This window comes from Plectropomus leopardus, chromosome 24, assembly GCF_008729295.1.
Source record: "Plectropomus leopardus isolate mb chromosome 24, YSFRI_Pleo_2.0, whole genome shotgun sequence".
Taxonomy (NCBI): domain Eukaryota; kingdom Metazoa; phylum Chordata; class Actinopteri; order Perciformes; family Serranidae; genus Plectropomus; species Plectropomus leopardus.
The window spans coordinates 7,816,535-7,828,615 of record NC_056486.1 but is presented as its reverse complement, the minus strand read 5'-3'; the positions used below and the strand labels follow the sequence as shown (position 1 = coordinate 7,828,615).

The following is a 12,081-nucleotide window of genomic DNA, read 5'->3' as shown; positions in this document are numbered from 1 at the left end:
ATACACATACATACATATATATACATACATATATATACACACACTTCTGTACATATACATATACATATACATATACATATATTTTTACACATCACCAAGGACACTCACTCAGAGACAAGATGAACCACCCAACCATAACTAAAGTGAGAAATGCACAATGAACCCATACTCAACTGTCGTACAAGGTGGCTCGGCCATTAACGCGCAATTCCCAGCTAAGATTCAAACACATTACATCCGACTCATCGAGCTTATTTTGACCTTTACTTCCACTTTGTATGCTATAACACACTTCTACAGGCTATTCTAAGTACTTTTCAGCCATTTTAGGGAGGGGTCAAATTTTGACTTTTTTTCACCATACTACACTACTGCCTTTGTCGCCATTTTTGGGACATGCTAAAGTATCAGGTTTTTGGCCTTTTTTGGACTTTATTTGCACTTTGTATACTATCACACGTCTCTAGGAAGTATTCTATATCATTTTTAGCCATTTTTAACAGCGGTCAGATTTTGACTTTTTTATGCCATTTTGGATAATATAATATAAAACTGCTTTTTTCAACAACATACTTAGCTATTACAGTTTATAGTTGAGTCCTTGTGGAGTTTTTCACAAATTGAACATATTTCCTTCCCGAGATATCTCATGCATAAAATTGGGACGGGCAACTCAAAAACATCATGCCACCAAAACATAATTAAAATAAATAAAGACTTTACCTTCAAGCTGCTTGGGGTGCCAACAAAGGAAGCAGGACGGGGCAGGCTGCTGCAGGGCGTGTTCGGCGTAGAGGTGGGTGTCCCCCCCCCCCTCCACCTGGTGGTTTACTGAGCAGAGGGATGCCACTGCCGCCCCCTGTGTTCATCCCGCTCCACCTCCAGGAAGGGACTGGAGGTGGATAACAGACAAAAGATTGCATTAGATCATTTTGCATATGTATTTCATGATAAAGGAACATGTTCAATTCTTAATTTCTCAAATGATGGTTTGCATATAAATTACTCACTCTGTTACTTTGAATTTGTTAAGGAAACGTCATTTTTCTCCTATGCCTCTGCAGTGAATTAAGAATCCAAGAAAACCCACAGAAACTACTTGATAATTTCAAGTCACAGTTGTCCACATTTAACAACAGTACTTTGCAAACAGCCCTTTTCTGATGAGGACTCAACTCTACTGAAAAACAGGATCATTTTAGATTCTTCAACACACAAGTTGTTGATCTACTGCTGCTGCTGCAATCACTTAGTTAGTTTGTGTTGTTGTTCAACTTTGATGAATCCAAACTCACCTTTTAAACACCAAAGTCCCAAAACAGCACAAACAAGCTAACTGATTGAGGCAGCGGTAGACCAGCAAGTCCAGCGCTCAACAAGGTAAAATGACCTTTGTCAGTGGATTCTGGCTTTGAAGAGAGCATAATAAAGCTTCAGATTCACAACACTTTTATGTAAAACTGTATATGTTTGGGGAGTTTGCACAACTTGTGCAAGCCCCTGTAAACTTTTTGTGTCAAAGATGTTTTGGGGCTTTTTCGCCTGCATTCAGACAGGTCAGCTTAAGTGTGAACGGGGTAAAGAGAGTGGATGACCTGCAACAAAGAGCCAAGGTAGGGTTGAGTGGCCCCAAAATAAACAAAAATAAAACAAGACAATCAGTGTCTTACCGGAGGACACAGACACAGACAGACACAGACAGACACAGACACAGACACACAGACACACAGACACACAGACAGACAGACACAAACACACAGACACACAGACACAGACAGACACAGACAGACAGACACAGACACACAGACACACAGACACACAGACAGACAGACACAAACACACAGACAGACAGACACAGACAGACAGACAGACAGAAACAGACAGACAGACACACAGACACACAGACACAGACACAGACACAAACACAGACAGACAGACAGACAGACACAAACACAGACACAAACACAGACACAAACACAGACAGACAGACACACAGACAGACAGACAGACAGACAGACACACAGACACACACACACACAACAAAAAAACAGCCAAAACAAAATATACAATCCATTTTTCACAAAATGTTTTTTCAATTATATTGACTCAATTGGCTTGAAACGGTTTAAAGGGTCACTTTGAAAAACTTCCCATGTTTGTGTCTAATGGAAACAGTTTTTGAAGTTGGTTCAGTATTGAGCAACTATGTCACGCTGTCTATTCACGTTCACTTAAAGTGTTTATTTTTTCCACTGCCAGGGTCAGTCTGTTTTCTTATTTTATTGTATTATCATTTTATATTATTCATTATGTAATATGTATTATGTCATAATACAGACAAGTGAGGGTGATCTAACTTTAACCTGACGACACTTACATTTACATTAGCTACTTTTCACAAGTTTAATAAACTTTTGACTATCTTCTGAAAAATTCTGCATCAAAAGTTTTAATACTCAAGAAAAAATCAAAATGGTCAGATTAAAGTATTAATAACAATAGAAGTGTTTGTAAGTGGCAGCCCTAAAGTATTGCTGTATCCAGTTCTCTTCATACATCCGTGGGAATATGAGCGCATTTATTTACTTATCTGTAGTCATTTTAGTCTGGCTTTTAATTGAACCTTACCTATTAATCAGCAGAAAAAAAGTGGCGTAAATCCCAAGAACCCACTAATTTGTCCTCATACAAACAGAAACTTGCTTCCTTTACCTCTTCCTTGCAGTCCGCTAAGAAAGCCTTCTATCAGAACGAGATCTGTGCTGCTACTGACTCCAGAAAACTGTTTATGGTGTTTAACTCCTTGCTTTCTCCTCCAGCTGCTCGGCCTTCCCCTACACTGACTCCAGACATGTTTGCCTCCTTTTTCACTGAAAAGGTGGCCGCAATCAGCAACCACTTCTCTGAGCCCGACCGGCCCAGTCAGCTCAAACCCACTGCTGCCGCTCCGCTCTGCTCTTTTGCTCCTCTGACCGAGGATCAGGTCTCCAGACTTCTTCTGATCTCAAAACCTACAACGTGTCCTCTCCATCCAATACCCACCCGCATCCTGCGGACCATCCTGCCCACTATCAAACCTGCAGTCGCACACATTGTCAATTCCTCCCTAAAAACTGGCACTTTTCCTGCTACTTTTAAGCAAGCCCGTGTCACCCCGCTGCTCAAAAAGCCTAATCTCTACCTCGCCCAGGTTGAAAACTACAGGCCAGTCTCGCTTCTACCATTTCTGTCGAAAATACCAGAGCACGCAGTATTTGACTAGGTCTCTGAACGCTTGCGGAACAACAACCTACCCGACTCCTTTCGTTCTGGCTTCAGGTGTGACCGGTCCACTGACACTGCCTACTCTTCTCTCTGTACACCGCCTCACTCGGTGCAGCGATCCGCTCCCGCGGTTTCTCCTACCGCTGCTATGCTGATGACACTCGGCTCTTCCTCTCCTTTCCACCTGACGACAGAACGGTCTCGGCTCGTATATCGGCGTGTCTGGCCGATATCTCCGCATGGATGAAGGAACGCCACCTTCAGCTAAATCTGTCTAAGACCGAACTCGTGGTCTTTCCAGCTTGTCCGTCTGCGCGGCCTCGGATCAGTGTCCGACTACACTCGAGCCTACTTGTGCCCGCAAACTCAGCCAGAAACCTGGGTGTCGTGATCGATGACCAGCTGACCTTTAAGGTTCACGTGGATTCAGTTTCTCGGTCTTGCCGTTATGCCCTCTACGACATTGGCGAGATCGGACCCTTCCCGACCCAACGAGCCGCACGGCTTCTGGTTCGGGCTCTTGTGATCTCGTGCGTTGACTACTGCAACTCTCCTCCGGCAGGCCTCCCTGCGTGCTCACTCAAATCTCTTCAGATGATCCAGAACGCAGCAGCACGTCCGGTCCTCAACCAGCCCAAAAGAGCACACGTCACCCCGCTGCTAATTTCTCTTCACTGGCTTCCAGTGGCAGCCAGGATCAAATTCAAAGCACTTCTCTCGGCTTACAAAACAATCAACAACCGCTCCAGCCTACCTGGAATCCCTGATGCAGGTCTACTCTCCTTCTCGCCCGCTACGCTCTGCATGCGAAAGACGCCTGGTGCTTCCAGCCCAGCACGGCTCTAAATCTCTAGCCAGACTCTTCTGTTCTGTTGTTCCCAAACGGTGGAACAAACTTCCAAACTCTCTGCGTTCTGCTGAGTCCCTTTCAACTTTTAAGAGACAATTGAAAACTCAAGTGTTGCGAGAACACCTCGGCACTTAACCTGACACTGACAAAGTTGTGTGATGTTGTATGTTGATTGTCATCGTAAGTAGTGATACTGAGATTGTTGAATCTCAGATGCTGAGATCGCTACTGGTTATTACTTTGGTTTTCAAAGAACAAAAAAAAAGGGGGGGGGGGCCCGCCACACTTCTTCTGCCACTAGACAGCAATACCTGTGACCAATCACACCTGAAGCACTTTTTGCACTTACAAAGGGTTTTGTCCTTAAGTCTAAATTCTTGCTTGTGTTGTACGTCGCTTTCTCCACAAAAGCACCAAATGTGTTAGCTGGATCTAAAAACACTACATGCAGCTGGATTGTGACTGTCAAATGTAAACATTAAACAGTGCAAAAATTCACAGTTGAAATGTATTGAAGATTGTTCTCGGTCTTGCACAGAGTATCGGGAGGACCTTAATGGGGACCGGCACACCGATTGACATTGAAATGTTCAATTATGACGGTGAGTTTGTTTCATTTGAAGTAAAGCTGAGTGTTTCTGAGGCTTGTGTGAGGTGTGTTTGTGGTGACGTACCGCTGTTCCCTGTCTGAAGGTTTTACTCCGCTGCACGCTGCGGTCTTGTCTCACAATGCTGTCGTGAAGGAGCTGAGGAGTGCGGAGAATCTGTGTTCGTTCATGACGAAGGAGCTGGAGCAGAAGGCACAGATGTTTGTGGAGTGTATTCAGACTCTGCTGCTGATGGGCGCCTCCTGTGAAACAAAGGTCACCGTGACAATCTGACTTTCGTGCGAATAAAAATGTCTTTTCTTGTGCCGCGCCTTTCAGAAGTATTTCACCTCGAAAGAAATCATTTTGCTTTATCTCGAGAACATTGGAAAAAGACAGTGTGCAACTTTGCAAGCAATTAGAATATTTACAAACTTATTTTTGAAAGGCTAATGCAAAATGCAAAAAAACCCCAAAAAACCCCACTGAAATTCATTTAAGCCTTAATTCAGCCTTTTTTCCACTAAACCGTAGTTTATTTATTTTTATTTGTGTATTTTTGTACATTTGAGTAATTTTCTTTTTCAATTTTCCAGTCATTTCTTATGAAGTTGCTCATTGTTTTTCCCACATTTTTTGAAAGAAGCCAAGCCAATTTGATCACATTTCAAAGGGTTTAGTGCTCAGGTTTCATTTAATTTGTGGTTTGAAAAAATATGATTTCATTCAGTTAACTAGTCACTTTTTAAACCGTAATCCTTTAAAAATCCTATTGGCACCGACGGTTTGTCCGACATTACTACTGATACTATTAGGTGAAAATAACCTCATAAAGTACTTCAAAAACAAGTTGCGTCAAATATTGTGGGTTTAGATATAAGATAATTATAGCTATAACAACATGAGTATAACTGTGTCAACATTCCTCCCTCCTTTTCCAGTAAATTTTACAGTAATTTTTTGTCCCCTCTCAAGTTTTTTCTTGCAATTTGTGTGTCTAACAAAGTTACCTGGTTTCCTTGCTGTGTATTTTGTGTCCTGCAGGATCTGAAAAGTGGGAGGACATGTCTTCACGTGGCTTCTGAGGAGGCAAACTTGGAGCTGCTGAACATCTTCCTCGAGCGGCCGTCTTCTCTGTCAGAGGTCAATGTTAAGGTAACTTGTTTTCCTGTAAATAAACCAGAGTAAAGCGAGCGTTACACAAACTGCTGCGTGACGTCTTGTGTGACTGTGCGTTTTCAGACATTCAGTGGAAACACGGCGCTGCACATCGTCAGCTCTTTGCCAAATCATAAAGCTCAGGTGGGCGCAGTGAAGCTGCTGATGAGAAAAGGGGCAGACCCTGGGGCCAAAAACTTTGAAAACGAAATGCCGTGTCAGCTGGTGCCTGAAGGGCCCCTTGGTGAAAAGGTATGGTGTGTGAATTAATGGCCACAGTACTTAATCACTTTCAACTATGTGTTAATGTGAGATTATTTTTAAAACACACACACACACTTTCATGGACAACATTTCCAAACTTTGGTCATAACTTTTTGTTGTGTGTAAATTCATCCAATTTAAAACGTTTCATTGTATTTGGCTCCTGAGTTCTGCTGGATCACAACAATGCTGAACTTTTTGGGTCAAAGGCAACACGTACGAAAAATGTATTCCGGATGAAAACCGATGACATTTCATTATATTTCAATCATTACGTGTTGATACAATCCAATAGTTCAGACTATTATTATGATAAATAATTTGATTACAACAAAATCCCAAAACTTTTAACCACATTTTTGCAAATTCCATGACTGCTTGGGGGTTTTTCAGAACCGTAAATCACATTATTGACAGACGTGTTATTGTGAAGTGTGTGTTGTCTGAAGGTCTACCTGATCGTTGATTGCTGATTTGAGGTCCGTCCTTGTCTTCCAGGTGCGGCTGATCCTGAAAGGGAAATATCTTCACGTTTAAGTGGAGCTCCAGAACACTGTCAGTCAGACAGTCCACTTTATTTTCATATCATTTGCCAAATCGAGGCAGATGCCGGTTGTTTCAGTGAAACATGTTGCGTTGCTCATTACCATGTAATACCAGGAGAGGAAGGGAGGATGGGATTTGTAGTTTTGTTTTTTGTTGTTTATGAACATTTACTGTAAGGTAAGATTTGTATTCCAAACACTGTCTGAGGACATTTGTCCAAACAGACGGACTTTTTAGTTGAGTGCTAGGTCTATCAGACTGTCTTTAATTAACAGTAATTCTTTTTTTCATTATTGTCGTGATGTAAAAGACAAAAACAAACTGGGGAAAATTGGGTCCAGATTTAAAAATATAGCAGTTACTCTTTAAGCTGACACTTTGAAGTTTGAGGCTGTGTTTATTGCTCACAAATTTTTTTCTTTGACCGTATGGATTACTTAGTCATGTTTACAGTTATAACTTCAACTCATTTTGTTTTTCTGTTCAGCCAAAAGTAGATTTGCTATGTTACATATTATATTTAGAAATACACTTACACATTTTTTGAAATCATTCCAATTGTGGTTAAGCTCAGGCGGGAAATGTATTTTTCAAACGGAATTTTAATCATTTAAACAAGTATGTTTGCTTACTTTATGGGTTTTAAAATATTATGCAACAAGTGATATTTTCAAGTCTTTTGTGGTGTATTTAAATTTGATAAATTATACAAATCTATAATTTGGATTTCAAACATTTTATTGTGAAATACATATGCTGTGTTGACATTTTTAGGGTGATTTTTAACTAAATAACTCAATTTTTCTTTAACGATGAAAAGCTAAATTTCAATGTTTTTTCTTGACGTGTACAAATACTTTTACTACTTTTGAACATGTTTGTTTCAATCTGAATGTCTGAAATGATCAATGCGATGACTTTTTTGCTGGGTATACAAATATCAATAAAGATTTATCTGCTCTTAAAGTTTCTGTTAATTTCAGACCAAACATTAACTCAAATATACTTATTTGAAACTATCTAGATCAGGGACACTGCAAGAGGCACAATTTTACAGAATGGCAAAAATCAGGGGACCGCTTCATATTTAAAATTACTTACAATATAAATGAGGAACATATTGATGTTTTTATGCAATACTGCATCTGTACCTGCAATGACGAGGCACAAACAGAAAACATTGACTGCTTGATGACAGTGTCCGGGAGGGCCCGTGTGCAGCGTGACAGCAGCAGTCACAGGCAGTTTTGGGAATAATCTTGTGCAAGCCGAAGAATCGTTTTGAAGAAGCACGATAATTTTCCACTCGACAGTCTCTTCTCTTCATCTTGGCAACAACTCAGTGATCAGTTCCCAAAACTCATTTCTTCTTCTTGTCCTGCGTGCTGGTGAACCACTGGTCAAGCAGCTTTTTGCTGTAGTAGATCTGCCAGCCGTGGACCTGCACGGCAATGACGATCACCAAGTACATGACTGACACGGCGGAGAAGCCAAAGATGAAGCGGTAGGCTTTGCCGTGGCGATAGAGCTGCTGTGCCACCGGGAACATTTCCATGCTGCCGTAGATTAGCGGGGCCACGCAGAAGAGCCCGGCGCTGATCATGGAGATGACCAAGTAGCTGATGTTGTTGCGCGGCAACGCCAAGAAGCTGAAGACTGTGGGGATCGCGCTCAGCAGATATGGGTACTCCCACTGGTACGGAGTGGCAACGACCTTGTGGGACACCAGGCTCAGCTGGCTCGCTGTCACCTGACAAAAGATTCACAACTGTCTCATCTTACCGTAAATGTAATGAAATACTGTTATATAAGGTTTGTTTTTACCTGAGCTGCCATCAGCACCCAGATCAGCACGTGGACGATGTTGAGTTTCCGTATTTCGGACTTCAGGGCGACGCTGTGTGAAATGAGACAGACTGATTCGGTCACGCACAAAATTCATTTAGAAGTTAACTGAAGTCATTGATGCATAAATAATGCGTAATTTCACATCGCTTATTTTCATGAAATGCAGTTTATTTACAGGCAAAGTGACCAATCGATGATGCTAATGTTACACTGGATAACTTGATGAGCGAATAAAATGAATAAAAGCCTTGAATAGAAGAAAATGAACAGAATCTTTATTAAAAGTTACTCCTGAATTAATGCTGATTTTACAAAGGACTTTATTAACTTACTTGTATAGATGCATAATAATATCAACCAACATGCCTTTTCTTATTTTGCACATGTGGAACGTCTTCATCTGTATGCAGTTAATTACACTACAGGAGACACCTGGTGATCAATAAATTTAACTTTATCTGCCTACTGACTAATCATTTACACAGCTTAGTCTGTTTTACAACTTCTGATATCAATTTATTATTTTTAACACATTTGTTTTCATTTAGCTCTTATTTACAGTTTGAGTATTTCACTTTTTTTTTAAATGATTATTTTACAACTTTCTATTGATAGGTTTTATCCTGTTCCTGGCGTTAATGAGCGCCGTTGTCCTCTGAAACATAACACTCTTGTACTCTCGTGGCCAAAGGTCTTACCTCATCTGGTAGTGTGATGCCACTCGCTCGCGGTGCTGAAAGTCACTGCCGTCTGTACCTGCTGCTCTCGGACCTGCTCGAGAAGCCATAGTGGATGTCTGAAAGCAAAATGCATATATAAAGTATTAGTAGTAGTAATTACAATAGGGGTTTGAAGCTGCAATAACTCTTTATATCACTGTCCCCACTGTCCAATATTTGTTTCAAATTCAGCAGTCTTCCAGTCCTCTGTACAATATTTTTTCCCAACTTTTGAATGACAGATATATTTAACAAATGATGAATTATCTGTTAAGTCAACAGAAAAATAAATAAAACTCTGTAAAATTCAAGTCACTTTCAGGAGGAGTAAGAAAACAGTTGCTCTTTGTTACAATAACAAACCTCAAATCTAGCAGTCCAACAAAGCCTCTTACAGTAAAATGAGTGTAATTTCAATACACTACAACTTCTCTCTGACAAAATACTATAATATAATATTTAAAAGTACATATTCCACTCCTTTATGTTAGTTATACTAGCTCCTGCACAGCTGACAACGTCCTGTACACATTTCAAAATAAGATACATTGTATCGGCAACTGGTGGCATTCTGATCATAGAGACACAGTTAGAGGGCTTTTGTTTTGAAAGGGACACAAGGAAGTGGAGGTAAAATAGACATCTTTGTATTTCCTCATTTCTCTGACAGAGGGAGAGAGAAACTGCAGTATAAAGCGGTAAAAAACAAAAAACAACAACAAGGTGCAAAAACCCCACCTACAGAACAATAACACCGATCTCACCCTGCACCATCGTAAAATCCCCGTCAGCAAAGCAGCAACTTTCCTTAGCATCACATTCCAAAATAACATGACATTTAAAACATTTTAAAAAGCATACTGCACTCCACCCCTGTGCATATGATCCCTTACATTTATACCCATGTATTTATTGTTAAATTTTAAATTTTAGACTTCCCAAATGTGATCGAACCGCATGGTTTGCATCCAGACAGGGATAGAAGCCGTTGCGCGGGTGTTTTGATGCTCACAGAGAAATATTTACAGATTTACAGACGTCTCGTCTCCGTGTTAGCCAATGGTGACAAGTCTTTCTGGGTCAGTGTGCATCACGTGGCCGAGTCAAACGGCGTCATTGGAAATTTTGCATCAAGGCGTGGCGCACTTCCTGGGGGCTCGATCTCAGACGCACACAAGCACCGATCATATGGCAAGCCGAAAATGTCAAATATCGTCATTTTGCAAAGGCGATCTGTAAATAAAACACCGCAAAAAGCCGTTTTCGCGACGTTTCTCTTCCTGTCTCCTCCACCCTCCTCTTTTGCATAACCAGTCAATTCAAAGTGTCTGGAGCCAATCACTCAAGAGTAAAGCGTTTACATCTTTACACACTTACATACACAAAATATTAAACATACCTTACAAAATATATATATATATCGCGCTTATTACTATTACTGTATGAAATACATATCAAAATCAACATAATTTCTTCATATTATATTCTAATTTCTTCAATTATAACAGTTAGAAAACTTGATCATACTACACCGTACTGTCAACTGCAAAGCAAGTGCGTTGCTGACAAGGTTACTTATCAAGACAGCAACATTAAAGTAAATACAATAACTGAATCATCAGCGTCAATCAAACTGAACATCGACGTTTTAACATTCAGCACTGCATCTGACAAACAAGTCAGCTTCAAATGTACTCACTGCTTAATAGATACATACAGAATGGCCAGAATCGTTCTCGCGTTCTCTCGCGAGGTCCTGTAACTTTTGAAACAACCAATAGAAATGCAAAGAAAAAATGCCAAATACAAAACAAAGTGCAAATAAATAAATAAACAAAAAACATTTTTAAAAATAAAAAGCAAACAGGGTTTAACAGCCGATACCTTTAGATACAAAGATATATAGATAGAATTACAAACACATCAAAATCCACAGAACTTCTTGATATGAAATGATGACAGAAAGCTTTAACTGTACTGTAGACTGCTGACAAGGTTATTTATCAAGAGGGCAACATTAAAGGCATAAAGAACCGAATCATCAACATCAATCAAACTGAACATCGCCGTATAACGTCAAACTACCTTAAATGTCTTTATAATGTCAGCAGGTTGCGAAGCAGCTATAAGCTACGTAAACAGACACGCTAACAAGCTAATGCTAGCTAACGGCTAACAGCTGTGAGCGTTAGCTTGACAGCGTGACCGAAACAAGACACCAAGTTGCCAAACTGTAACCTGACATGGTTGTGAACACGCCAAGACCATTAAAAGCTTACCTTTTTATCTGTAGTTAATCCAAATAAAGTATCGATCCGTCGGTTCGCTGAGACGAGGAGAGGACAGGTCGAGTGCAGCCTCGCACGGATCCGGAAGGAACATGACAAATGACGTGTCAAACTCTGATTAGCCAGAGTCTTTCTCGCGTTCTCTCGCGAGGTCATGTTACTTCTGAAACAACCAATAAAAATGAATAGCACAAAATGCCAAAATAAAATACAAATAGTGCAAATAAATAAATAAATAACATTTTTATTTAACAAAAAATTAAAAAAAACAAACAGGATATAAGAGCTGATACTTTGAAACGTAATTTAATACATAGATAGATAGATCGATAAATAAATCTACTTTAATTTATTCTCTAAAAACTTTCTGTTGACCGCATTTCTTTCGCCTTTGGAGATACTGGCCATTTCAAATATTTTGAATACTTATTTGTACTGTGAATACTTATGATTTAATAAGGTTTTTGGATTGATTGTAATTGTTCCGTTGCTCCACAAGATGGAGCCATGTGGACTAAAGTTGTGGGTAAATATCACCTGCCAACAGTATAATATTT

General features: G+C 40.1%; 2 protein-coding genes and 1 long non-coding RNA gene across 3 annotated transcripts in view; 1 reads left to right on the top strand and 2 right to left on the bottom strand.

The window, feature by feature from the left end:
- Positions 1-6,712, top strand: part of nfkbiz (nuclear factor of kappa light polypeptide gene enhancer in B-cells inhibitor, zeta) — a 13,443-nt gene extending 6,731 nt beyond the window's left edge. Inside the window, exons 7-11 of the mRNA XM_042513066.1 lie at positions 4,653-4,716; positions 4,808-4,977; positions 5,746-5,856; positions 5,944-6,111; positions 6,622-6,712. Coding sequence (XP_042369000.1) covers positions 4,653-4,716; positions 4,808-4,977; positions 5,746-5,856; positions 5,944-6,111; positions 6,622-6,660 — 552 coding nt within the window. The 3' untranslated portion in view covers positions 6,661-6,712. The remainder of the gene's footprint in view (positions 1-4,652; positions 4,717-4,807; positions 4,978-5,745; positions 5,857-5,943; positions 6,112-6,621) is intronic.
- On the bottom strand, positions 452-4,865 carry LOC121962778. The gene is made up of 2 exons (XR_006107164.1): positions 4,789-4,865; positions 452-892 (listed from the first exon to the last, which is right to left on the bottom strand). It is a non-coding gene; the product is annotated as an uncharacterized LOC121962778 (long non-coding RNA).
- A 677-nt stretch (positions 6,713-7,389) lies between the features above and the next one.
- Positions 7,390-11,604, bottom strand: LOC121962775 (protein jagunal homolog 1-B). The gene is made up of 4 exons (XM_042513067.1): positions 11,516-11,604; positions 9,216-9,313; positions 8,494-8,566; positions 7,390-8,419 (listed from the first exon to the last, which is right to left on the bottom strand). The coding sequence occupies exons 2-4, from the start codon at positions 9,302-9,304 to the stop codon at positions 8,030-8,032; spliced, it is 552 nt and encodes a 183-aa protein (XP_042369001.1). The 5' UTR covers positions 9,305-9,313; positions 11,516-11,604; the 3' UTR covers positions 7,390-8,029.
- Positions 11,605-12,081: the final 477 nt, after the last annotated feature.